Here is a 26,194-nt window from a genome sequence, read left to right on the forward strand (position 1 = left end):
GAACAAGTTGATATATCCACAAGTGAGTCAAAAATATAGAGTATGATGTTAGTCATATTACAAAAGTTAGAAAGTACACAAGCTTGGTCCAGACAATCCAGTGGTTGATAGTATGTGTATAAAACAGGTAAAGTCGGCCTGACTGTTCGTAAAGTAATATTTCTATAAGAATGTTTTTTTCTTTTCATGGGAAATAACCCTTCACATTTGATATGCTCATTATCCTAACCTAACCACCTGAAGCATCATAAAATCTCCTCCTTGCCTCTTTATATGAATAATGTTGTATAATAGACCTAATAGACTGGGATAAGTCTTTAATTTGGGTTCCAAAGACAGTAAGGTCACACATATTAATCATCAGATGCCAAGCTCTGATGACAAGTATGAGATACTTAAAACATTCCACCCTGGAATCCTCCCACAGGCAGAAGGTAATCATTTTACACATGAAACACTGCCCTGTCACATTCCATCAGTGTGTCTCCGTCTCTTGTACTGGAGGGGTTCCAGGTCATCGTGTTGTCTTAAGTGCCACAATTTACTGTGCAGAGTTGTCTCCCTTAGGCATACCAGAAACAACATCGCGGGTTCAAATCCCAGTTTCCTCTGATTATGTTTCTATGTTTATCAGAACAACACCCATGCTTGTGTGTTTCAACAAGGGGGTAAACGTCAAAGAACTGCATCACTTCAGGCATTTCAAAGCGATTTGAAACCTAACTCACTCATGTTGGGAAGACACCATTGGTCATATACAGCACTTCTTTTAGGACTATGTATGTGAAATAGCTTGAGTTTGGTAGAAAACAACTGGTCCTTATAGATTTTCACTGGTCTTGCGAAGCATACACATCAGTTCTTATGTTTATACCTCCATAAACACACAAAATATTGACACAAGGAATCTTCATTCATTGCCAACCTGTGTGGGCTAAGGTGGCACATGTTGCTGTGCAGGGTTGCCTCCCTTAGTGATCAGGACCTGCTGGTCATTGGTTTATAACATTGTCTCATATCCCAATTGCGTGGATCGATGCTCATTATGTCAATCACTGGATTGTCTGGTCCAGACTCAATTATTTACAGACCGCTGTCATATAGCTGGAATATTGCTGAGTGCGGCGTTAAACAACCAATAAACAAACAAAACATTACATTAATTGTACTATGCAATAGATTCAAATCTGCTCCTGTTATCAATAGATAATCCATATACAACATCTACCATTAAAAACCAACTCCTGAAAGCAAGGCATCTTGTGAAGAGTGTGACCCTAAAAGCTCACCATAGGCGGCAAAGATTGGGGTGGGCTTGGCAACACCAGAGATTGGCTGTGCGCCAATGGTCTTAATAGACGGATCAAGTATTGTTGATAGCATGCATAAGAATTGACAATTTCAATGTGTTTTGCTAATTTCAACACTGCCTGAGTGGAACTTCAGACTAGAGTTACTTCTGTTTGGTTTTTGACATGGTCGGCAATACCTTATTCATTTCTGTTATGTTGATTAATAGTAATTACCAAGTCTTAAAGTTGGTTTAATACTATAACAATACTATTGCAAGAGTTAACAACTATCACAACACTACTGAAGTAGTGCGGGCTACTATTGCAAGACAATCGCAATTATGAAAATAGCCCCAAGAGACACTCCAAGCTGTCATAGTTCACACCTGACGCGACCTCCTCTGCAGGTGTCATCAGATTTTCACACAAGCATCATAGTAGAGAAAGTAGAGAAGTATTGTATCCGAGATCTGACCTAAAGAGGTTGGACCAATATTTAGTGTCTGGACTTCAGAACATGAATTGTGACAGCAGCAATCCTACTGCAATCCATGATTGTAGAACCTGCTGCTTGTTGTTTCTACCCCACCTTGCTGACAATACTGTGACGCCAATTTCACTCACTCACTCTAACAGGTTGTTGGAAGCCTGTGTAGCATACAACTAACATGTCCTCATGTTCAACAGGTCATATGTTTGCAACATAAGAACGACAGATTTATACATAAAACATTTACTCAGTGAAAATTACAAAAATTCAACTGGAAGACCAATATAATCTAGTGATTATTATCAGGTTATCATGGTCATTAGAAGCTTTCACAATGCTGCTTCGTCTACAATGTTGTTAAAAGCAACAACATGATTCAGAATATGGTATATTGGTTAAGTATGGCAAAACATGGAGACCTAGTTGGAGTTTTTCTTTTTGTCTTGTGTTTGCTTCACAGATAAACTTCTGCACATACGAAAACGAAAAAATGCTGAGCTTGTTCCAATATATGCTACCCTGCTTGTTGGCAACTGTAACTTAACTTTTAAATCAGGACCTCTTGGAGAAAACATTTTCAAGCATTTTCTAAGTGATGATCTCAATTCTATGGCACTGATATAAAATTGACCTTTTTGCTTCATAAGTGAGCATCATTCCACCATGCCCAGTTGGTCAGCCTTCATACATCTTGACATACTGGAGATACAATTGTCTGCCCCAAAGTAGTACAAAACAGTGCTGTTGTGTTATCTATAAGTAACAACTGTCTTAGCAGAAAAAAATTCTTTCGATCCAATGTTTTTTAGTTCTAATATTATTTGGGGCGGTCAGGTAGCCTAGTGGTTAAAGCGTTCGCTCGTCACGCCGAAGACCTGGGTTCGATTCCCGACATGGGTACAATGTGTGAAGCCCATTTCTGGTGTCGCCCGCCTAGATATTGCTGGAATATTGCTAAAAGCGGCGTAAAACCATACTCACTCACTCACTCTAATATTATTTAATCAAATCCGAGGCAGATCTGGGGAAAATGTGTTTACAGCTACTGACATTTCTTGTTTATTTTATGAGATAATAACACTAAAATCTTAATCACTGCAAAAAAACACTGCCTAGCATAACAGGAAATACAACTGAAAAGTAAGTTATCATGTCTAGTGATGTTTTATTGCATTGACCAAGTTTGTTATCTCCTGTTCTTTAAGCTTAGGCGACATGATGTAGTTTTAGAATGCGAACAATGTATAAAATAGCAGTTTTTACTGAAAATTGTCCCCAAGAATGTGATATACAATTTATGCTCATGTGTGCATCATACACAAGAAAATATGGTACATGTATATGACCCAAGCTTGTAAAGACAATGATCACCTGATATAATGTATATACTATATATGTGGGAAACAAATGCAAACAGTGAAGGATTGAGGAACTCTTGTTAAACATGACAATTACTAATGAACATGCATTGTCATGATTATAAAAACAAAGTCTGAACCAAGTGGACAGTAACAAAAATAATCAACATACACTTGTGCTGATGTAAAACCAAGACAAACAATAACAAAAGTCTCCCTGCAGCATCATTAGTGTTTGTTTGGCAGGTGACCTGCTCTTATCACCACAATCTTGAGTAACAGGCACATCACTGGAATCTTTTTTAATTTTAAACATGACATTATTTAAACATAACAAAAACCCAATAATCAGATCCTTATCAAACTGCTGATCCTTGTCAATGCTTCATCAGTATGCATATGCATATCCATCATCCGTGAATATGTACATACATTTAATTAGTCAAAGTATTCACTTGTTTCCTTCTGGCTGGAACCAGGCTGTGGCTTGATTCTCAGGTCATAAGTAGCGCCTACACCACAAAGTGGCTGTATGTATGTAAGCGAGATGGAGGAGGGTCTACAGACCTATGAAGTACTCACCATGCCTGGAGATGTAAATACTTGTTTAAACAGAAAGAAAGATACAATTCACAAGTTGTTGGAATCTATTTTGTAAAAAGTGACCTTAAAATTTAATAGAGAAAAAGGTGTACCCCAAACAAGTCTGTAAATATCCTGTCAATACCTGCTGCATCATCCTGTCAGTACCTCCTGTCGATACCTGCTGAAACATCCTGTCAGTACCTCCAGTCGATACCTGCTGAAACATCCTGTCAATACCTCCTGAAAAATTCTGTCAGTACCTCCTGAATCATCCTGTTAATACTTCCTGAATCATCCTTTCAGTATCTCCTGAATCATCCTGTTGATACTTCTTGAATCATCCTGTCAGTACCACCTGAATCATCATGTCAGTACCTCTTGAATCATCCTGTCAATACCTGGACCTTCCTGTCAATACGTCCTGAATAATACTATCAATACCTCCTGAATCATCCTGTGAATAATTCTTGAATCATCCTGTCAATAATTGAATCATCCTGTCAGGTCACTCCGATTCATTCTTTTGCATTCAAGTTGCATTTATAAATTATCTAGAAACCAAACTTTCCGTTCAGACATACAGGGATATATCAATGATTCCAAATAAAGTGCCCATGGCAGGAAATCTGGGAAGAAATCATTATCTTGCTCAAATTAGTCACCTCTACAAAGCCATAACATGAGCAGAACACCTACAAAATACTGAATCCTATCCAACATGTATTGTGCTACTACTAATATCTAACAGGACACAACAACAGACTATCAGAGACATCCATTGAGTCCACTTTTCAAGAAACAGAATATTTTACATTAACTTTAACATGGAAACTTAAAATGACAGCTAAGAGAAACATCTTGTGCACATTCATTACCAAAATGGCATATGGTACCCAGAATTCTGTACTCTAGTCACTTTGTGAACATATAACATAAAGTGGGAAATTTGTAATGTCATGGGGATGTCTACTGATATTTAACATGACAACACCCCAGTCATATACACAAAGTATATCCTTCTGGGGGAGATTCTTAAAGGATACAGTAGTTCCTTTATCTAAAGTTCTCCTACTTCTTTTTCATTATCTTTCTTTTCTTTGAAATTGGGAGCACTTCCTTGCAATAAGATGCTGCCTTCTTGTCAGTCTCCCTACATCTCCTATGAAGTCTCTTGACAACCTCCCCTAGGCTTCTAGAATGCTGGCAGAATGTACTCCCAGTAGAAACCTGATCAAAACAGGCCATGCCCAATTGAACACTCCCTCTTGAGTTATTAATCAAAAGGTTTGTGTCTGTGCTAATGAGAGTTTTGGAATGACCAGTTGTTGGTACCCCAGTATCTTTGTGAGTTGCATGGGTACTTTCTGGGGTTAATTCAGGAAGATATCTGGGTCTAAGTAGAGTTGTCTTCATCTTGCTTTCGCTTTGCCCACACTGTGTCCGCAGGTGTGACATTATCTGGCCAGTTTCTAAATCCTCAGATTGTTTTGATGCTGTTGCAACAGAGTGTTCCTGATCCTCCAAAGCCTTGATTATCATTTCACTGGTCTGCTTTTTGATGAGACCCAAACTGACATCCTTCATCAACATCTTTTGAAACTGATGATCATTTGAAGACAATCTTGACCTTTTAGTCTCTGATTCTGATAGGGCTATTTCTTGAATTTGACCAGGTCCCTGAGGCATGTTTGCATCATATTGTTTTACAGATGGAGACTGAAATAGCTGTGCAATTATACCAGGAGAGTGATTAGGTTCAATACTTGTGGTATCATCAACTGTTGCCGCTTTCTTTGAACCCACAGAAGGTAAAGACTTTGCCTCATTACCTTCACTGCATTGACCAGCAGGAATGAGAGAGTCTTCCTCCAGTTTCTTAGGTTTATGCTCCAAATGACTATTATCTAAATCTAAGGACTGGGACGCTGCTGAAGAAATCCCACTTCTTGACGACCTTTCTATGGGGTCCTTATGACAGCGTTGTGTATTTCCTTTCAGATAATTGGTGAAAGACCCATTGTTATCTGCAACAGTTTTAGTAATTTTCATTTTGATGTTTGTAACACTACTCCCTGCCACAGCAAAGCTCCCTGTAGTTCTCACATCATCAGCATGATCATCTGGTGAAGGAATCTTCCTGCTTTCTGTTCCAAGATATGCCCTACCTGGTTGTGGTTCCTTCACTGAAACTCTGTCTATCAGTGGACACACTGTATCTCTCAAACATTTCATGGGTTGTGCTTCGGGGAATAAGGCAACAGACAGTCCTTCAGCCTGCTTGGTAATAGGGACTCCACCTTCATTAGTACACAGTAACTGTTCTGCTACATCTGGAAAGTTCAGCACAATATATGGTGAGTCTTTCACTGCTTCTGTATCAGGTAAAACTGGAGGACAGAAGTTTGAATCCACGTTTTCCTTCCCTTTGTTTCCACTTTTATGTAATTTTCCTACAGGTTTAATAATACAGGATGATTTTTCATTTGTATGACGAGAATCATGTTTGATGGCACTGATTGACACAGTCACACCCTTAAGCTCTGTTGGTGTCTCAGTGTCATCTTTAGTGAGAGGAAGTGAAATTTCTTTATTCCCAGTTACATTCAAGTTGTCCTTGAAATTCTGATCTTTTATCAAAGTTCTGCTGACTGGCTCCAAATGGTCAGCATTCATTGGGTCATAGATTCTACACTGCCTTTCAACTGAAATTTTAGGTTTTCTCATTCTTGCAAGATCAACAGTCTCATCATATGTCTTCATTTCAGCTGTAGTGTCATGTTTAGCATCATCACATCTAACCGACAATACCTTCATATCTTCACTGTCTGGCTTCAGCGTATTCTGACGGGATAATTCTCTGCCGATATGATCTTCCGGTTTCCCAACCCCAAAACTACTGACAAGAGATTTTGATGAGGATGAGGATGAGGTTTCAACAAAGACAGGATCAGTGTTATACATCTGAACCTGGTCAATGAAATCTTTAAGTTCCTGAGCAGATTTAACTGCTTTATCTGTCTCTTCAATATTGTCCAGTTCTTCAGCAGGTGTTGCCAGTAATAGTGCCTTTAGAAGTGTGGTATCCTGCACATCTCTAGGGATAAGAGCAGACGTCTGGCTGTCGGTGTTACCGTGGTTACTGGTGCTGGGCTGTCTCTGTATACATACGCTGCATCTATCCTCCACAAAGCTGCACAGCGCTGACATGTTCACTGCTGTCTTCATCTGGTGTTGATGTTTCTGAAGGGAATGGCGGAGAACAGATGCTCGACAGAAGGACTGGAAGCTGCACCACTTGCACCCAAACCGGTGCTGTTTGACCACATGGTCCACAATGGCATCTTTGCTGTCTCCAGAAAAGTGGCAAAAATTACACCAGTAAAACCTGGAGTCCAATGAGGAAAGGACTGTTGTATTGTTTGTCTTCAAGAATGTCTTTGAAGCCACAGCACTGAAGGTCTGGGTACAGTGGGAACAGGCACTAGCAAGGTCAGAGAGAGGAGTCTCCACAAACCCTAGGCTCACCAAAGGAGAGGGATGGGTTACACTTGTTGTTGGACTATTCAATCGACTGACAAACATGCTCTTCATAGTGGGTTCCCTCTGTCTGTAAACCAATCAGAAAAAGTGCAAACATTGTGGTGAGGTTTCTCTACACCCATAATATTAAAAACATTAACCAGATACCCTTTAACTGGAATCCATATCATCATGTTTCCTTTTTGACAAAGACATTATTTCTACATGTGCTATTCATGAAATAGGATAGTCTCACTAAAAAAGTACATGTTATTCTGAGTGAGTGAGTGAGTGAGTGAGTGAGTGAGTGAGTTGGGTTTAACGCCACTTTAAACAGTATTTCTGTTATATCATGGCTTGTCAGCTTAATGTGGGAGGAAAGCCCGAAGGGATGCAGGTCCCAGGCGTTTACGACTTCGGTGAAACCCACGAGCACGGGTATGGTGCTGACAAACCTAGAAACAGAATCGGGGCGAACTGGGATTCGATCCCACAATCATAGGTGTCTGGCGTGCCCAAGGGACGCAACTCTGTATAGCTAATCACGGCGCCGTAGACTACTGGGCCTACCATGCCCCCTATTTTGCTCTGATGTGATATACCCCTATGCATGAAGATCAAACAAGTTGAAACAACCCCTCCATAAAAGGTCGTGTCAGGTGTAACCTGAACAAACATTGACTGTCCAATCCATATGTAGGATGCATAGGTTCTTGAAATGTTAGTTTTCTAAAATGGTTAAGCTTCATTTCTTAACCACAGATTCACTATTTTTTATTTTACCAAAAGAAACACAAATGTTCCCATGAAAACATTTCACAGCCTCAAAATTCATTATAGCCCCAATCCGTGATCATGTAACTGTAGATAACGATAAATCATTTACAACGGGTCTGTGTTTCGTCTTCAGTTTGGCAAGATTTATCAGCAGCTTGTTGTAAAGACAAAACATTATGCTGGAGCCATGATCTATTTCATGCGAGCAGTGGACTGGTGGTTCAAGATTCAAGTCATCTTGGGCAAAGATGCAAATATTGATACAGTAAATAGAAACCTAGGGTTTGTCATAATAAAACTCAACTAATATCCATGGCTTCCGCCTTTGACTCAAGAGTTATCTTTTTGTTTTCTGTGATCTTGCCATCAATCGGCCAATTCAGACACACCCACCAGAGTCCATCCGTCCATATTACTCTCCCTTGATCTACCAGTTATCCAGTAAAAATTCCTTATGTAACAACTCAAAAGAAGGTTAACGCAATCACTGGAAGACAAAAAAACTGAAACTATAATTTACCAAGAATAAAATATTCTAACATCTTGTTGTTTCAGTTGCTGCTTTTACAATATGTATGTTCAAAATAGAGATAATCCTAAGCTTAGCATGTATGTTACTGTTAGTTTGAAAGAGTCTCTGTTTGAGATCAACCAACCTGGGACTGACATGAAACCCCCCACGGCTGTGCTGTTTTAATCCCAAAATATATGACTATGACCTACAAATGTCAAATAACAACAACTAACAACTCAGGCGTCAACAGCAGCGATCTGATCATGTTGCTGTTAATCACTTCACACATGAATTTGCTGAAATTAATGTACACAATATTTAATGACATTATGAATTTAATTAATGAACTGAATTAAATTCTCAAAACCAGAATTAGACAGAAGTTTACATTTTTCTTGTCTCCAGATATGATTTTGAAATACTTTCAAACCTCACTTTTCTATTATCTGCTTGTATTTTCTCAGCCATTGCTGGTCTCGATAGGAGCGTTAAATGTTGAAGATAACTCAATAACTTAATCTGAGTTATGAGACCCCGGGTTGGGTAATAGTGTTGCGAATACCTGGGTAGTAAATTGTAGCCTTGTTTCGCCTTATGTATTTCATTTTGTATTTGGATGTTTATTAAAGTTCATTTCGTGATAGAAAAATCAGATATGCTGCTCTGAATGAATGCTAACTTGTACCAAGAATTTGGAATGCTCAGCAGTAATTGGTGGATTAGAAAGTTCACTTCACATGGCCTATGGAGTGAGTGAGTGGGTATGGTTTTACGCCGCTTTTTTTATAGAAATATTCCAGCAATATGACATCAGGGGACACTAGAAATGGGCTTCACACATTGTACCAATGTCTGGAATCAAACCCGGGTCTTCTGCGTGACAAGCTAACGCTTTAACAACTAGGCTATTGCCTTTGGAAGGGTTGTCAGATCTTCATATTCATTTCATTATTACCAATGCAGACATGTTGAAAATGGGCCATATACTGTTAAAAGGGACAATACACCATTACATAAGACTGCACATTCTTTGGTCAGACAATTTCACCTTTCACACTTGTAGAAGTTCTTTCAAATTGCAAGTATAATTGGTACTTGTTGAATCCAATATATTTACGCCAAAACAATAAGATGCAACGCCAGTCATTTCCCATTGTTAATGCTGGCATGATTACGTCAATGAACAATCAGATGACATCACTAAGATTCGATTGATTAAAAGAAATGTGGGAATTCGAACTAAAGTTATTCTAATGAGGGCTATGTTGTGTAAGAATAACAGCGTCTTGTAATCTCAGTCACAAAATGCTTGGTCAAAGTTGCCACATTCATTGGATCCATGGAATAGATCTAGTGTCTCTAACTCACGAAAAGTATTTTCTTGACAAAATGTGATGAACGGGATAGATTTATTTAGCGTGTTATTTTGACAAGACCAATTAAATATCCAACATACTTAGACTAACATTCTTACATTATTTATGTCGTTCTTGCAACGATGTTAGTCTCAAACTCACGTCAGCGGATTCTTGAAAGTCTTCTATGACCTTCGGAAACAAGGGCAAGTAACTCCTAATCTGGTCCTCATTGAGTTCAAAGTACTTTTTTTTATAAATCAGTCAACTAGTACGTCTCTATCGAGCGTATTTAAATAATTATATTTCCTGTAGTTTACTTGACATTGTAATTATTAACACGTGGTAAACTAACGTCTCCGTATAATTGGGATTATCGTTCTCTGCCAGATTGAGGCGTTTTAAAGACGCAAATCAAACTTCCTTGGACTCATACATAACCCTCATCTAATCAGGCTAGGGCACTTAAAGGTTTCGATCGTTACTGTTTCCTTGTCAAACATAGCAAAGAGATTTGCGCGTTATACAGAGATAAATTTCGAACCAGTTCGAACTCTCTTGTTTATTTAATAAAGTTAACGTAATAAATAATGTTCTATGAATGTAAAACGTTTTAATGGGGATCAACCATTTGATTTTCAGGGGTGGGGCAGGATGTCTTCTAAAAAATATATATAAAGTCCCTGTTTTGTAGAAAAACATTCATTATGGGAAAACAAAAAAATTGCCCGTTTCTTGCAGACAAATGTCCAAGGAATACAGGTTTTTAAAAAATCTACATTAAAATACGGTTATAACGAACTCAAAATGACCCCTAATTTTATTTTGCAATAACCGTAGTTTGTTATAAACATATATTCAGCATATATACCACAAATGGCTGGGAATAAAAAATAAGTTCGTTATATCGGTCAGTTCGTTTAAAGCGTGTTCGTTATAAACGTAGTTTCCTGAAATTAAAAATAAGCACCTGTTTATCTTTGAACAATTGAACTCCTAAACATTGAAAAAAAAACTGATCTCAAACCAACCATTCCAACTACCCACCCAACCCCCAACCCCGAAAATGAAAAGGAATAATTGGAAAAATCAACACTGAAACCTAAGAATTCCTTCATCTATATTCCAAAGTAATGAATATTTACTGCAGTTTCTGTTACTATAAAGCCGGACAAACGAGCGAGTCGTCTTTGCATTATATATTTGCATCTACATACTTTCATCGAAAATTATTTAAGAGAAATTGTAGGTTTCCAACTGAACCTATGAAACCATGCTTGTCGTAAGAGGCGACTGTTTGTCGTAAGAGTGAGTTGGGTTTAACGCCGATTTTAACAGCATTCCAGTTATATCACGACGTATCAGCTTAAAGTGGGAGGAAAGACCGAGGGGATGCAGGTCTCAGACGTTTACGACTTCGGTGAAAGCCACGAGCAAGGGTATGGTGCTGACAAACCTAGAAACATAATCGGGGCGAACCAGTTCGAACCCACGATCATAGGTGTCTGGCGTGCCAAGGGACGCCACTCTGCACAGCGAATCGCAGCGCCTTATATTAGATGACTGGGCCACCCGTGCCCCCTTGTCGTAAGAGGCGACTAATCGGATCGGGTGGTCAGGCTCGCTGATTTGCTTCATACATGTCATCGTATCCCAGTTGCCTAGATCGATGCTCATGATGTCAACCATTGGATTGTCTGGCCTATGCTCGATTATTTACAGACCGACGTCATATCGCGGGAAAGTTGCTGAATGCGGCGTTAAACTGCAGACAAACAAAACCAGTGTAGTAATATGCTTATCATCCATAGTTCGTAATTAGGTGTAGTATTGTCAAAAAGTGTTTTTATCTTCTTTATGGGAATGCGTGGCGAGAAAATTGCAGAGTGAACAGTGATATATGCCCTCAGGCGTCATTTTCATTTTGACGCAATTGAACACTGTTAACAATAATGTGTTTATTACGTTAATAGAGATTATTGGCCGAGTCCGTTTCCGTATCGTAAATATCATATGTCAAGAATAAAAGGAAAATATTATGCGGTTCGCCTTTGGCGAGCATAATACATATTTTGTATTCCTGATATATGGTATTTACTATACGGATACACGAGCGTATTGATCTCTATATCATATAATGTCATTCTTTAAATAGCCGTTAAGGCGTAGTTTGACAATGCGTATGAATACAATGTTTGAGTGAACCGCCCCGTTCATCATATAGTGCCAAATGATTTACAGCCTTGTTTGTCAGCAGAAACACCACAGATCCCGCAGTGAAACCCCTGTCTAAACATTGGGGAACATCAGACAATAAACTGACCAAGAAGACATCGAATCGATGGATGGAGCTTGAAAGTAGTTCCCTCCTGGGTGACCTCGTTTGCACATGTATCGGTTTATCGATAATAACATCCATTATATGCTGAAAAATAATTATTAATCTTACCCATTGGGTCACGGATATAGGTGAATAATATTTACTGTAATATTCTCACAGATCATTATAGTTTTAACCTCCTGCTGGTTTGCTAGTGATCCATCGTTTTCATTGTTTGCGAAAAGAGGCAACGTGGCGTCATGTCAACGCATATAACTAGTTATGAGCTGAGCCCCATATGTTTCTGCTAACCTTATATTACACCGTTTACGGCAACTAAGGGAACAATAACGAATTTATCATGCCGAAACGTTTGTACTATGTGATATCCATATCGCACTACTCTTCTAAGCTTTGTACGCTGACGTTAAGGGTCAGAGGGAGACTACTCATTGTTGACAATGTTTAACTATAATCTTTATTATTAAAGTCACGATCGTGATTTAAAAAAAAGGATTAATGTCCTTGCATATCACAATTAATGATATAAAAACACAAAACAGTGTCGAATAAGGAATTTATGTTCCAGACTTTTCATGTGATGCATGTGTGGGTGTTGGAAAATGGCTGTCACTGACGGTAGACGCGGTCTCATATTAGGTCAGTAACAACCATCTTGGATTTTTACTTACGGCATACGGGCTCACGTGTGTGTATAGGGGGATGGGGTGGGGGTAGGGGGTGGGTCAGTTGTTCTGCTCTCTGATTGGTCAATCTCATTTTGAGGCATAATAAAGACCTCACAAAATTCAGAGTGACAGTTCACTCTCCACAAGACTGTTTGACAAAGAGGACGATTTCAACTTTCCAATAGTCAACTTTCCCTTTATATCGAGCAATATTCTCTGCAGCTCCGGCCCTTGGTGTCTACATCTCACAACTTTTCAGGTACATTGGAACTCGTCATATAAAACTCTTGTTCAGAAGTTGTGTGATGAAGGTTACAACATGCAAGGCCTCAGTAAATCTTTCAAAACGTTTTATGGGAGACGTCCGATGCAATTCTCTATTTTGACTTGTACCATATCTACCCGTGTTGTTAGGTGAACAATTGATTTGCCTTTGCATGCGTTTGTGACGGGTCCCACCCGTGGGGCAGGATACGCTCACCTTTTCTCGAACACCTTGTATTCTCACTATTTGATAGCGATTGATAAACACGTGCTCATGTAATATTGGGAATCGTACAATGGACTCTGCTTTTGGAAGTGCTTTCTTATGAAAATAGAAAGGGTTTTGTCGTTTTTATTATTTTGTAATGTTCTTCTGACAAATAGACTGATCGGGCTGGGCTGTTGTTTCCCTTGAGATCAGGAAAACATGTTTCAGTCAGAAAACATTCAGAAAAGAATATGAGTAAGCCTCTGGACAGATAAACCATATTTCCTAGTAGCACGTAGGTTATTGTCAAAGTATTTGTGAGTTAGTGAGTCTGGTTGCACGCCACTTTCGGCTATATTCCAGCAATATCACGACGGGAGAGACCAGAAATCGGCGTCACACATTGTACCCTTGTGAGGAATCGAACCTGGGTCTCCGGTGCCACGAGCGAACGAGCGATTAGTGATTAAAGCGTTCGCCCATGACGCCGAAGGCCCGGTTTCGAGAGGGTGGGTAGAATGTATGAAGCCAATTTCTGGTGTCCTTCGCAGTGATATTGCTGGACGCCGAAGACCCGGTTTCGAGAGGGTGGGTACAATGTATGAAGCCAATTTCTGGTGTCCTTCGCAGTGATATTGCTGGAATATGGCTAAAAGGATCGTAAATTAAACTCACTCACGCCATGTGGCGAAACGAAATAGGATCTTCAGAGTCACCAACGAACCTTTAACCACTCGGCGTCTCCTAATATAACATGATTAACTCATTATGTGTTGAAAATACAACGCAATGTCCATATCTAGTCTTATAGCCTCAGAAAATATATAAATTTTAATAGAAAAAAGCAACTACATTAAAATTGAAAAGGAGCCCCATTGACCAGTGAGGTGGGAGTTTCAGGACCTGTGGAAATTTCTAGACTTGCTTCATTTAGAGATATGGCACAACAATAAGGGCTGGGCGGAAGGAAAAATAGTTTATATGGTTCAGGGACTGTGAGACAGACCAAATCCGTATCATGTAGTTGTAAAGTTGGGGTGTGATCGTTCAACATATAAAATATGCAAATATAAATATGAAACCAAGAAGAACCAAAAGAGCTATCAATTTGGTATAAACTCTCACATTTAAATGTTATTGATAAAATATTTTTTTTCTTGAAAACTCATTATTCTTAATTTCATGCGAAATGGAGATAAAAAACCTATTGATAAAAATCATTTTGAAAATTACTAATAACAAACGTCAAACACTAGTTAGACAATAACTGATTCCCTAATTTCAAATTTCATGGCGGAAAGAAAATACTGGGTCAAGCGAACTCCACTATATCTGCAGGGGTTAGCTCCCTTCTGGTGACGTCATTCGTAGCGCGTCACGCACATACACAGAGGTGGAAGAAAGCGGGGAGAGCTTTCCGGGTGCCGTACATACTTTTAGTGACCTCGACAAGCATTATTGTGATTACTTGGCATAGGCGAAGCGGTAGTAGGTAAGCGTGGTTGTTATATAATATTTATATACCAAATATGTAATAATCTAAACGTAATGTAGGGTTTTTGAGCCCGTGCAGTGCAACCATGATATTGCTCCTATCGTGGGCTATGGCGCGCGGGTTCGTTGTCGGCGCGACGGGCACCTGCCGGTCTCGTTATACAGTATGATGCAACCGTAGTCTCATTGTTTGTAATAAGTGCACATATATACTGGTATGCGGATGTTTTGTCTACACGTGTTTGATCAATTTACCAACGTGTGACATGTAAACGTAATGCTACCGTGTCCGCATTGTAGCGTTATAAGGAGGCGGATTGGGACACGAGACTGGGAAGGCCACTTATATTTAGGTCACCGGTGTGGCGATTGTTTCAGGACCATTCCCCACTCCACTCTGTCCATGATATTATGGGAACACATTTTCTTTCATTAACGCCGGTCACTCCATTCATTTAGGTTCAGGTTGTGTAACATCACGTTTAAAATTAATGCTATAAGAGAATCGAGAAATTAACCTAATTCATTAATAGCATGTGGCCTATTGTAAGAAAATGTTGTAGCCCTCAAACAAGACAGAAAGGCCATACAGGTATATGACTTTTGGAAAACAGAACAAAAGATTTTTCATCATTGTCCATGAATTGTGATTCATATACAGAGAACACTGCGAAAACAACATTGAGGGGTGTGTTTTGAAATAGCCATGCCATTCTCTCTCGACCCACCATAGATGACCGCAGGACAGTTCCATTTTCCAATTTGGCATTCCTTCGACATTGTCAAGTACCATGTTAACTAGAAACTAACAAATATATTTCAAAACAGTTTATTTTGATGGAGTATTTTTTTACTCATGTTATCTAACTCTTGGTGTTATATTTTGCAACATGGACCTTTCAATCAAGTTGATTCTTTTCGAAACAGAGCATTTTCAAACCTATTTTATAAATTGGACAAGAATCCACTTATTCTTGACTGATGTGATGAAGTGCTTGTTTGTAAAAACAACATTGGATTAAAATGTTCCTGCATATTATATATATCTGCTGCCACTAACAGTGACTAAGTTGCTTATGCATGATGATTTTGTCCTTTGTTCCCAGTTCAGATCACAGTTTTGCCTTGATTAACTTTAGGCTTTCCTCCCACATAAAGCAGACACACATGATATAACTGAAATATATGATATAGTTGGCTTTAACCAAACTTCCTCACTCACCGAATATGTCCTCAGTACCCCCCATGCTTGTAAGAGCAGACTAACAAGAATCGGGTGATGTTTTTTCTTAGTTTGATGTTTGACGCCACATTCAGCATATGTATACAGCAGTGGTCTGTATATAATCAAGACTGAACCGGACAATCCAGTGATTGACATCATGGGCATTAAGCCATCGATTCACGCAATTGGGATACGATGACATGCATCAACCAAGTCAGTGAACCTGACCACCCGATCCCGTTAGTCGGCTCTTACGACAAGCATGGGTTTTTGAAGACCAATGCTAACCCTGAATCTTCACAGGCCGACCACAATGTCATACCTGGCTGCTTGTGAATCATGGTACCTCACAGTCACAGTGTCCGAAACAATTGCCTGTGTTCGTGCCTGGTAACCTTTCCATTGGGCTGCATGATATTTTCCTCTACATGCCTGACTGTCTGGCAAATAATTTTAAGACTACTTATGTATTCAGTTTTATGATAACTGAAATAATTATATTGACTTATTCAAGACATGATTTGTCTGTTATTCTTTTGGCGGTTTTTCAATATTTATTATGTCTGATTGCGGGCAGGAAACCTTGAAGAGGGGCAGGCAATACTTACGGGTCGCCTGCTTGCAGGCCCGGGGCATGTAGATCTTGTGTCTGGCCTTTAGTTTCAAATTTGTATGGGTCCTAATGGCCAGCTGTAAATGTATGTGTTGATTTATTTGTCAAAATAAGCTTCAGTGTTTTGAAAGAGGGCCTAAAGAGTTTATTCAGGGCCTGTAAGTTCTAAGTCTGAGGGTCCTGATGGCAGCCTGGAATAATTTTTTTTATTTCAAACACTGCTGGTTTCCCTGTCTGAGATTCTGGTACACATAAACTGCTGTGGTCATGGGTGGAATTTGATGGCTGTGGTGTAAGCAAGTCTGATAGGGAGAACATCAAAATACAATTGGCTTAATCAGACAAAGACCCAACAGTAATCATTTCAGTTCAGGGAATTCAAGTGTGTAGTTGACCGCCTTAACGTTATCATTATAGGACAGTGTGACAAACATACTTGCATGCTGCTTTTACTGTTATCATTTGGGCCACCTTGTTAACACTAAAAATATGCATAAAAACATATGTTACTATTTGTTACTAATGTAAGTAGATTCTTTACCCCAAACACGAGGGAATTGTCATTTGACCATGTGGATGAATTCATGGGATTAAACAAGAACAAGGGTTGTAAGACCAGACTTCTTTGTTACAGCCTGTTTTGTGTAAAAAATCCTTGATGTTAAGTGGGGAAAAACCAAGACAGTTTGTATTCGTGTGGGCAGTGTTAATTAAGCATGTCTTGTCATTCTTACAGTAAAATCAAGTGTTTGCCTAAGATTAGCACATATATTTGCAAGAGGTGGAATAAAAAGAATTTTATTGTGTTCCCAACTTCACACTTCATAGATCAGAGTAGAATTTGTAGTGCATGTTAAGATGACTGATTTTGACTGATTCTGGCATTAAAATGGCGATGGATACAGGGGTTTTCGATGGTGTTTGTTCTTATCTGGTTTAATCTGTGTACTTCAAGCATGATATATGCTACAGTTAATGATACATTTTATTATATTTTCTTTTCAAAAGTTGCTTCAGAGTCGTATAGACATGCTAATAAGGTGATGTGATAGTTTCAATGTGAGAACCAACAGTCGGTGTGAATGTATTTAAGGTTACAAATTCAGTTGTGGCTCATGCTGTCATCCCTGTCAGAGAGTTCATTATTACAGTCGTGGCTCATGCTGTCATCCCTGTCAGAGAGTTCATTATTACAGTCGTGGCTCATGCTGTCAGCCCTGTCACAGAGTGGATTATGACAGTCGTGGCTCATGCTGTCAGCCCTGTCACAGAGTGGATTATGACAGTCGTGGCTCATGCTGTCATCCCTGTCACAGAGTGGATTATGACAGTCGTGGCTCATGCTGTCATCCCTGTCACAGAGTGGATTATGATAGGCGTGGCTCATGTTGTCAGCCCTGTCACAGAGTGGATTATGACAGTCATGGCTCATGCTGTCAGCCCTGTCACAGAGTGGATTATGATAGGTGTGACTCATGCTGTCAGCCCTGTCACAGAGTGGATTATGACAGTCGTGGCTCATGCTGTCAGCCCTGTCACAGAGTTGATTATGACAGTCGTGGCTCATGCTGTCAGCCCTGTCACAGAGTGGATTATGACAGTCGTGGCTCATGCTGTCATCCCTGTCACAGAGTTGATTATGACAGTCGTGGCTCATGCTGTCACCCCTGTCACAGAGTTCATTATGACAGTCGTGGCTCATGCCGTCATCCCTGTCAGAGAGTTCATTATCAGAGCTCGCTTCAACAATGGCCCCTGAATGCTCCTTTCTTGGTTGGGCCACAAGTGGCCTAGTGGTTTAAGATGGCGTAATTTGTAATATACTGTATATACTGTATATGCTATATCTGCTATAATATGCCCTTTTAAACAGGGCAATGTTAAACTCATTCATCATGTTCATTAACAGTCTGGTTGAACTTTGTATTAACCTTTAGCATTTTATTTCTACATATTTTTTGTGTTTATGGCAAGCAGTATATCATGATGCAGTGAAACTGTACATCATCTTTGAACCTATAGAATTGTATAGTTATGATTGTGTTGTTGCAGGTGTGAGACATGAGCAGTGGGGACGGAGGGACCAACCCTCTGGGGGTCATAGAGGGCTACCAGGTGTTCTGTAACCCTGAGGATCAGGCCAGTAACACCACAGGTAAATGACATTACTATAGTAGATTCTGCTCCTTCTGGACGCATGAGTGATGCTGTCATCTCAGGCGACACAATTCACACAGTTGTGTCCATTCTCCTTCCAAAATCATCCTTCACAGGAATGAATTCTGTTGAATATTCAACAGATTATGATTCAGAAATGTTCACTAGAGTTGTTGTAATATGTAAGGGTATTTGAAGTAGATAGTAGACAATTATGCAGTAGAGGTAAAGTATCAGAAAGTAAAGGGAATCCAGGGGACCTTGACATTTCTGTCTATTGAATCAAGGGAAAAGGGCCACCTGTATATGGTTAAATCTATTAATTTCAACAGCATGGTTACAACAAGGACAACTGAGTTGCAGACACTGAAATAAGTTACTGGCTGACTAGTGTCCTATTTTTGTGTTCCAGTTGAGAACAGTAAGCAGCCTGAAGCCCAGAGTGACAGCTCCCCGGCACCACGGCGACGCAGCGACTCCTCTGACAGTGAGCCACCAGTCCACTTCCAGGTGAAAGCAGAACCTGTAGATCCTGGCTATGAACAGGCAACCAACTCTCCTGTCTCTTCTGACAACAACAGGAATGACACTCCACCACCAGCGTCTGCCCAGTCAGGGGACAAGCCTCCTGTTCAGATATCATCCAGTCTTTGGTCAGGGAGTAAGAAGCCTAAGGAGACCAAGAAAGCAGACGCCTCCGTGTCCAATGTTATAGAGCAGCTACTTCGTAAGAATGAGTATCTGCTGGCCCAGAACGATGCTGGTGGCTTCAAGCCCAATCCTAGGAAATCTCGGAATCCTAACGAAATGATGAAGAAACCGGACAATGCTTTAGATACTAATGGGACAACTTTCTTGGTCTCCCAGACATCTCAAGCACGAATATCAAAGGCTGAGAACCCACCCAGTAAAAACCTTGGTCCTGGACGGATTTTGAGACCAAGAAGTCCTACCCGCAAATGTAGCATTCCCGAGAAGGACAAATCCCATTTTAATCATGCAGTGATGGAATCTAAAGTGAATGACAAATCCAGTGAGAAGATATTCCGAGTGAACACTCATGAAATGGTTTGTGCTGTGTCGTGTAGAGCCATGTTTATGACACAGGGAGGATCTCTTGTTGCCAATTTTGACCTTCACTTTTACTGGTGCAACTTCTGCCCCTACCACACAACCACCAAAGCTCAGTTGCTGCAGCATGTGATGGAGCACCGATTCCACTGCAAGTTCTGCAGGTATCAGTCATTTTCCCGGGCAGATGTCATCCATCACACAGCAGAGGCTCATTCAGAGTTCTCCGAGGCTGCTGCCTCTCTCAAGTATTGTACATTGTTGTCAGATTATCTTCAGATATATTCTCAGGATACGGAAGAGGACAAGAAGAAACGAGCTGGAGGTGGGTCAGATGACGAACCCCCAGCCAAGATATCGAAAGTTGATGCAAAGAATCTGTCTGGTCTCTATGCAAACATTGACCCATCTGATCCAAAGAAGATGGACGTGTACAATGCTCTTCAGAAAGACTATGAGTACTTTGACATGGAAGTTGAGACTGTTGATGGAAACGTTGCAAGTGAAGATGTCCCTTCGGACAAGCAGGTCATGGGTGCCCAGTCTACTTATGATGTTTCAAAAATGATCACAAATGTCCAAAGCAGTGGCAATGCCATCCAGGTTCTGCTAGACAAGTCCCAAATCCAAGGGCAACCATCACAAGTTCAGCCGGTTTCATTGGTTGCCTCACAAAATATTCAGAGTGGGTCAAACACCCGGTTTCAGACACAAAACGCAGTGTACACTCCCGGGGGCCCAAGAAGAGTTTTGGGGATTCGGAACGTAACACCTCCCCTCAGAGCCCCTGCACCTGCCAAACCATTTGAGAATCGCCCACCTCCTCCACCACCACCACCTAATAAGATGCGATCGGGATCCTCAGTCTCATCCAATCTGTACTGGAGTTGTGGCTACTGCAACTTCACCAGTCATAGTCAAGGCGAAATCAAAGAACATTCTCAGAAAACCCACCGAGGCCGACCACATCGCTATGTTGCTTTAATTCGACCCCCAGAGAAGAAGCCTGATGAAGCTGATGCCAACAAGAACAATTCAGCTTCACCTACATCCACATCCACGGTCACCAGTAAGGATATAGAGATCGACCATGCTGATGACGGTGGCTCAGTAGACACGTCAGTAGAGAATTCCAAAAAGGTGGGAGAACCCCCCACATACAAATGCTTCCATTGCTTCTATGAGGTGAAGAAACCAGGACTACTGAAAGGACACATGTCCTACAAGCATAGAGGACTGAGTCTGGTTGGCTATGATGTTCACTGTGAGAGCCCAGACAAATACATGTACTTCTGTCCTCGGGACGATTGCCCATTCCGAGCAAAGAACCCCACAGCGTACCTGAATCACGTAGAGAGGTGCACACCGTGGCACAACAAGGATCTGAATGTGACTGTGGAGCCGTACCTGCTGAAGTGTCTGGACAACACAGTGCAGCTAGCTGAGAAGATGAAGGAACAGGTAAGGACAACAGAAGAGTACTCATGTATCTATTGCACTTTTACAGGTTGTTTCCTCGAGAATGTCTCTTATCACATTACCATGCTGCATGCTGACAGGAGTGTCATTGTGAAAGATTTGGTGTTACGTAGGTTGAAGAGGAAGTGTTTCATCTACCGCTGTAGGGTTTGTGATTGGGAGAACAGGGACAGGGAGGAGTGGATTGAGCATGGGGTCAAGGAGCACCAGCTCCCTGAGGAGGACTTCTGGAGAGATATCAAGGCGTGCTATGCTGGTCCAAGCGGAGAGAAGCCAGCATCTCGCAAATCCAAACTCAAGTCAAAGAAGAAGAAAAAGAGTTTGACACAGGATGAAACGGATTTCAACGATCCTCCAATTTTGTCACCAGAAATTTCAATGGAAACAGATTGTGTTGAAACTTTTATTCCTTTACACATAGCATCTGGCAATGATTCTAGCCCTCCCAGCCTCGTAGAGGTCCAGCCAGAGTTGTTGACAAGCATAAAAAATGAACAAAGTGTTCCCAAGATGGTGTCAATACTGCCTCCTGTTCTTCAGTGTAGCCATTGTGACTTCAGTTGTATTGGAATCGTCAACATCAAGGAGCATTTGCAGTTCACACATACAGGACAAGTGTTAGCTTTTTATGACATGCAGAAGAAAGCGCAGAAAATCCATAGCTACTTCTATTTGTGTCCTTTTGAAAAATGTATTTACTCGGGGGTCAATACTGAGAAAGTTTGTGAGCACAATAAGAAAGTTCATGCTTCATCCACAGTGAACAATGGCAGTGCAGAGGAGGCAGATAGTCCACCTGTCAAGTTACAGGTGCCTTCTGCTCCCCGTATCAGACGGCCCGAATTTATGTCAAAATCCAAGAAAGGTCGAGGGAGTTCTATTGGCCCAAGGTCGGTTAGCTTCGTACCAGCCATGCTGAGATGCCAGTACTGTGCTTTCTCTTGTATTGGAGTTCTCACAATGAAGGAGCATCTGATGAAAGTTCATGAAGGGGAGCCCATGACGTTTGTCAATTTGAGAAAGAGGAAACAGAAAGCTAGAAGTATCTTTCATATTTGTTCACATGGGATGTGTCCCTACACTCACTCTGATGTTTGGACTGTGGAACTTCATTATGGTAAAGAACATTCAGGCTTGGACGATAATCTCCTGTCTGACACTGATCCTGCCAATGAACTTGAGCTGCCTGATCCCGCCGACGGTGCCTTATTTTTCAGTGACAATAGTGAGACTAACACTGCCTTAGAAACCAGTGAACATCGTGAAAGGAACCTTTTCACTGACTGTGATATTAGTGCTATTTTCCCATCTACCTCAGCAACTGTTTCACCTTCAAAATATTGTTGCTTACTGTGCGAGTCAAACTTTTTCACAGAAACCAAACAGGGCATGAAGGACCACTACAAGGACAATCACCCAGATGAGGACATTGTCATGCGGGACCTGAATGCGCGGAAAAACAAACTGCCGTCCCGTTGGTACGTTTGTCGGGAGGCAACATGTCTCCATCACTTCCTGGATGCCCAAGCTCTCCTCCTCCACCAACTGGCCCACTCCCACAGCCCTGTATTTGAATGTTCCGAATGTCACTGGAGTCACCCCAAGCTGATGAAGGTCATGGACCACCTCAACGACTTCCACGATAACGATGATGCTGACATCTTGTACATCAACCTGGAGCTGGACGAAGACGGCAGAACTGTTAGGAAACTTTGTGATGGGCCTGCAAAGACAGCCAACATGTAGATTTAGATTCAGGTGTAGAACGTATTGTAACGTAACAGTGTGAGCAGGAACCATGTAGATGAGCCTAAGTATGAATGAGGCTGTGCCTCGTCTCTGTCATCATGATCATGATCCAAACATGTAGCATACTTAATTGATATTTAGTGAACATAATATATCAGGAATATTTTGGACATTTGACCATGTTGACGTATTTGATTGATTTGATATAATTATATTGGATGTTGAAAACTGAAGATGCTCACTTATCCCTGGCTAAATGAACTGAAAAATACTTAATTGGTTTCAAAAGCTAATTGTTTGGATTGAATATTGACATCCTTGTAAAACACAAATCACTCCAAATTAGATTTGAAAATATATTTGCACTTTATTTTTAACAATTTTATCAGTGATGGAGACAATATAAAATAACCCCAATTCTTGCTGATCAAGCAGTCTTCAATCAGACCTCAGGTCGGGGAAGCACACATGATGCTTACAGTGAGAAAAACTCCCAAGTACTGGTACTTAGATCAGGCTGCTATGTATGTTGGCTCTTTGACTATATCAAAAGGATCATTTTAGTTTAGATTTTTGTAAATGCTGCACTTAGGGTGTTTGGATACAAAATGGTATATAAATGGGGCAGTAAAACGCAGCCAATTTGTTTATATATAGTTGATTATTGCTGTGATAGATATGTAAGAAAACTGTATGTATTCATGGTATGGAGTAAGAGTTATTATTTTCCTGTTATGAGCTGTTATTGATATGAAAGAGATGTTTGCATAATTTAGTTGTGAGCCCACCGAGAAGAGGATCAAGTGGTGGCAATGACCAAGTCATTGTGTTACCTGGCTGGTAGTGTGGCATCATACCTGCTGCGTTTGTGTATTTGGTCCTAGCTGTGGTTACTGCTTCACCCTATCCATTCATCATTGAATATCTGACATCATTCAACAGTTTTTCTATATGCAGTGTACAAAATTCCCAAAAATTTCAGTCAGACAACGGCACTGGCAACGTGCAAAGTTACCAGACCAGCAGTCCAGAATACTAATGGTAAAAAGTAACAAAAGGGTAAACATAAGAATAGTATAGTTTAATGTTAGTTCGAAAATAATAAACTGGTGAATTGTCAACTTAGTAACTTTAACTCCCGACCATTGGCCTTGCAACTTTTTAAAACTGACAGTCTGCCAGCAAAATAGATTGTCTCGGACTGTCGGGCAAGCGGGTGTTTTAAAATACTGCTGTATGTTACCACTGGGGCCTACTATTCGTCTACGAACCTTGAATGTGCTACCAAAAAAAAATTTAAAAAAAATTATGTCACTCTCTCCCTTAATTACTTAAATTACCTCTAAATATGCATATCTTATATTATCAAAAGTGGAGGATTGAAAACTAAAACTGATACAGGTTTGGGGAAACAGGATGGAAGCCAACTTGAGAACAAGACCACTTCAGAATTTTTTATTGGACAATCCATAACACCCAGTGGTGACATACAGAATAACTGCTATGTGATGAATGTATGAGGGGATACGCTAAACACAGCTGATATCTTATACATGTATTTGGCTTGGGCCGGTAATTTTAGTCCCTGTAAAACGACAAAAAAGGTATTTTGTAAATCTTTGTTATTGAACAAAACATTGGCAATAATCATATAAGTAGGTGGTCGGGTAGCCTAGTGGTTAGTGTTCGCTTTTTGCGCCGAAGACCCGGGTTCGATTCCCGACATGGCTACAATGTGTGAAGCTAATTTCTGGTGTCCTCCCGCCTTGATATTGCTGGAATATTGCTAAAAGCGGCGTAAAACCAAACTCACTCACTCATTCACTCACTTATACAAGTATATTTTTCAAACGAAGTAAGCTTGTCTGTTACAATTAGGGATTCCCCTTGTCTATTTTTAGTGCAATGAAATAATATTTTGCTTTACTTCTATATCTATTTGTAGTGACTTAGTCTTGAATCAAAGTGAAATATTCAGGGAAAAAAAAGAAAAAATTGTGATTGAACATTGTGTGAATGATGTGTAGATCAAAATAAGTTACTACCTCCGTGGTCTAGTGGTAGAGCGCTCGCCCAGAGAGCGGAAGGTCCAGGGTTCGATCCCCGGCTGCGTCATACCAAAAGACGTTAAAAGATGGTGCTTGTTGTTACCCTGTCTGGCGCTCGGCATTAAGGGGCTAAAACAAGGCTCGGAGTCAGTATACTTTGTCTGAGTGGGGTATTCATGTTAAACTGCGGCATGGTATCTCAGTGTGCTAGCACTATAAATCGGCGTCAGTCCGGACTAGTACAAACAGCCACACACACACACGTGCATGCACGTCGCTATATAAGTGCAGTAATCTTGGACGCGACGTTAAACCCCATTTCACCTCACCTCAGAAATGCTGTCAATGAATTTGTCAGCCATGAAAGTATGCTGCATTGAAATTCATGTTGAAAGAATTATAACCAGGTAGTTTTCATACAATTTTTATTTGATCAAAGTTGGGACTGACAAAAATAGGGTGGGACTGGTAATGCTTAGAGTTGCCAGTCCACTGGGACTGGCAGTTTCAAACATCAGTGGTAACACTGTACTTGATTTATTGCAGCTGTATTTATCGCTGTCTGTATAGCTGTGTTGTTGATGTTGTGTAAAGCAACATTCTTTATTGTCATATGTATAATTTAAATTATTTTAGAGCCCTTTTAATATTTTTTGACTGTGATTTTAAACAGGTTTGTGTTTTTCCGATATGTGTGATTCTGCTTGATGCTGATGTTAGAATACCAAAGTAGCAGCATAGGCATGGTAGGTTTAGAGTGTTTTGTAGCTAATGGAGTGTTATTGCTTTGATAGCATTTGAATTACTGAAATGACAACTGATGCATTTAAATGCATATCAGTGTCCTGAATGAAATGGTATTAATCTTCATACCATCGAGGGTTTGTCTACACTACACTCCTCAACCACAGGTGATTCCATCGCCAAATTTTCTCATGCAATGTGTCATAGCCTTATGGCCATCTACGGACATGACGGAACTCCACA

At 40.4% G+C, this 26,194-nt stretch overlaps 3 protein-coding genes across 3 annotated transcripts; 2 read left to right on the forward strand and 1 right to left on the reverse strand.

Annotated features, from left to right (window-relative positions):
* Positions 1–4,793: 4,793 nt before the first annotated feature.
* LOC139478657 (uncharacterized) lies at positions 4,794–7,316 on the reverse strand. The gene has a single exon (XM_071261219.1). The coding sequence runs from the start codon at positions 7,314–7,316 to the stop codon at positions 4,794–4,796; it is 2,523 nt and encodes an 840-aa protein (XP_071117320.1).
* A 7,441-nt stretch (positions 7,317–14,757) lies between these two features.
* LOC139478481 (uncharacterized) lies at positions 14,758–24,812 on the forward strand. Its single transcript, XM_071260966.1, has 3 exons — positions 14,758–14,863; positions 18,756–18,858; positions 19,273–24,812. Exons 2-3 carry the CDS (start codon positions 18,765–18,767, stop codon positions 23,154–23,156), a joined length of 3,978 nt encoding a protein of 1,325 aa, XP_071117067.1. The 5' UTR covers positions 14,758–14,863; positions 18,756–18,764; the 3' UTR covers positions 23,157–24,812.
* On the forward strand, positions 17,938–18,462 carry LOC139479426 (uncharacterized). The gene has a single exon (XM_071262279.1). The coding sequence runs from the start codon at positions 17,938–17,940 to the stop codon at positions 18,460–18,462; it is 525 nt and encodes a 174-aa protein (XP_071118380.1).
* Positions 24,813–26,194: the final 1,382 nt, after the last annotated feature.

The sequence above is a fragment of the Haliotis cracherodii genome, unplaced genomic scaffold (assembly GCF_022045235.1).
Source record: "Haliotis cracherodii isolate W230 unplaced genomic scaffold, xgHalCrac1.p SCAF_4, whole genome shotgun sequence".
Taxonomy (NCBI): Eukaryota; Metazoa; Mollusca; class Gastropoda; order Lepetellida; family Haliotidae; genus Haliotis; species Haliotis cracherodii.

Excerpts from the sequence above, each read along its gene's own strand:
- LOC139478657 (XM_071261219.1), bottom strand. The coding sequence starts at position 7,316 with ATGAAGAGCATGTTTGTCAGTCGATTGAATAGTCCAACAACAAGTGTA.
- LOC139479426 (XM_071262279.1), top strand. The coding sequence starts at position 17,938 with ATGACAGTCGTGGCTCATGCTGTCAGCCCTGTCACAGAGTGGATTATG.
- LOC139478481 (XM_071260966.1), top strand. The coding sequence starts at position 18,765 with ATGAGCAGTGGGGACGGAGGGACCAACCCTCTGGGGGTCATAGAGGGC. Across the intron at positions 18,859-19,272 it reads TCAGGCCAGTAACACCACAG|TTGAGAACAGTAAGCAGCCT; the intron begins GTAAATGACATT and ends TTTGTGTTCCAG.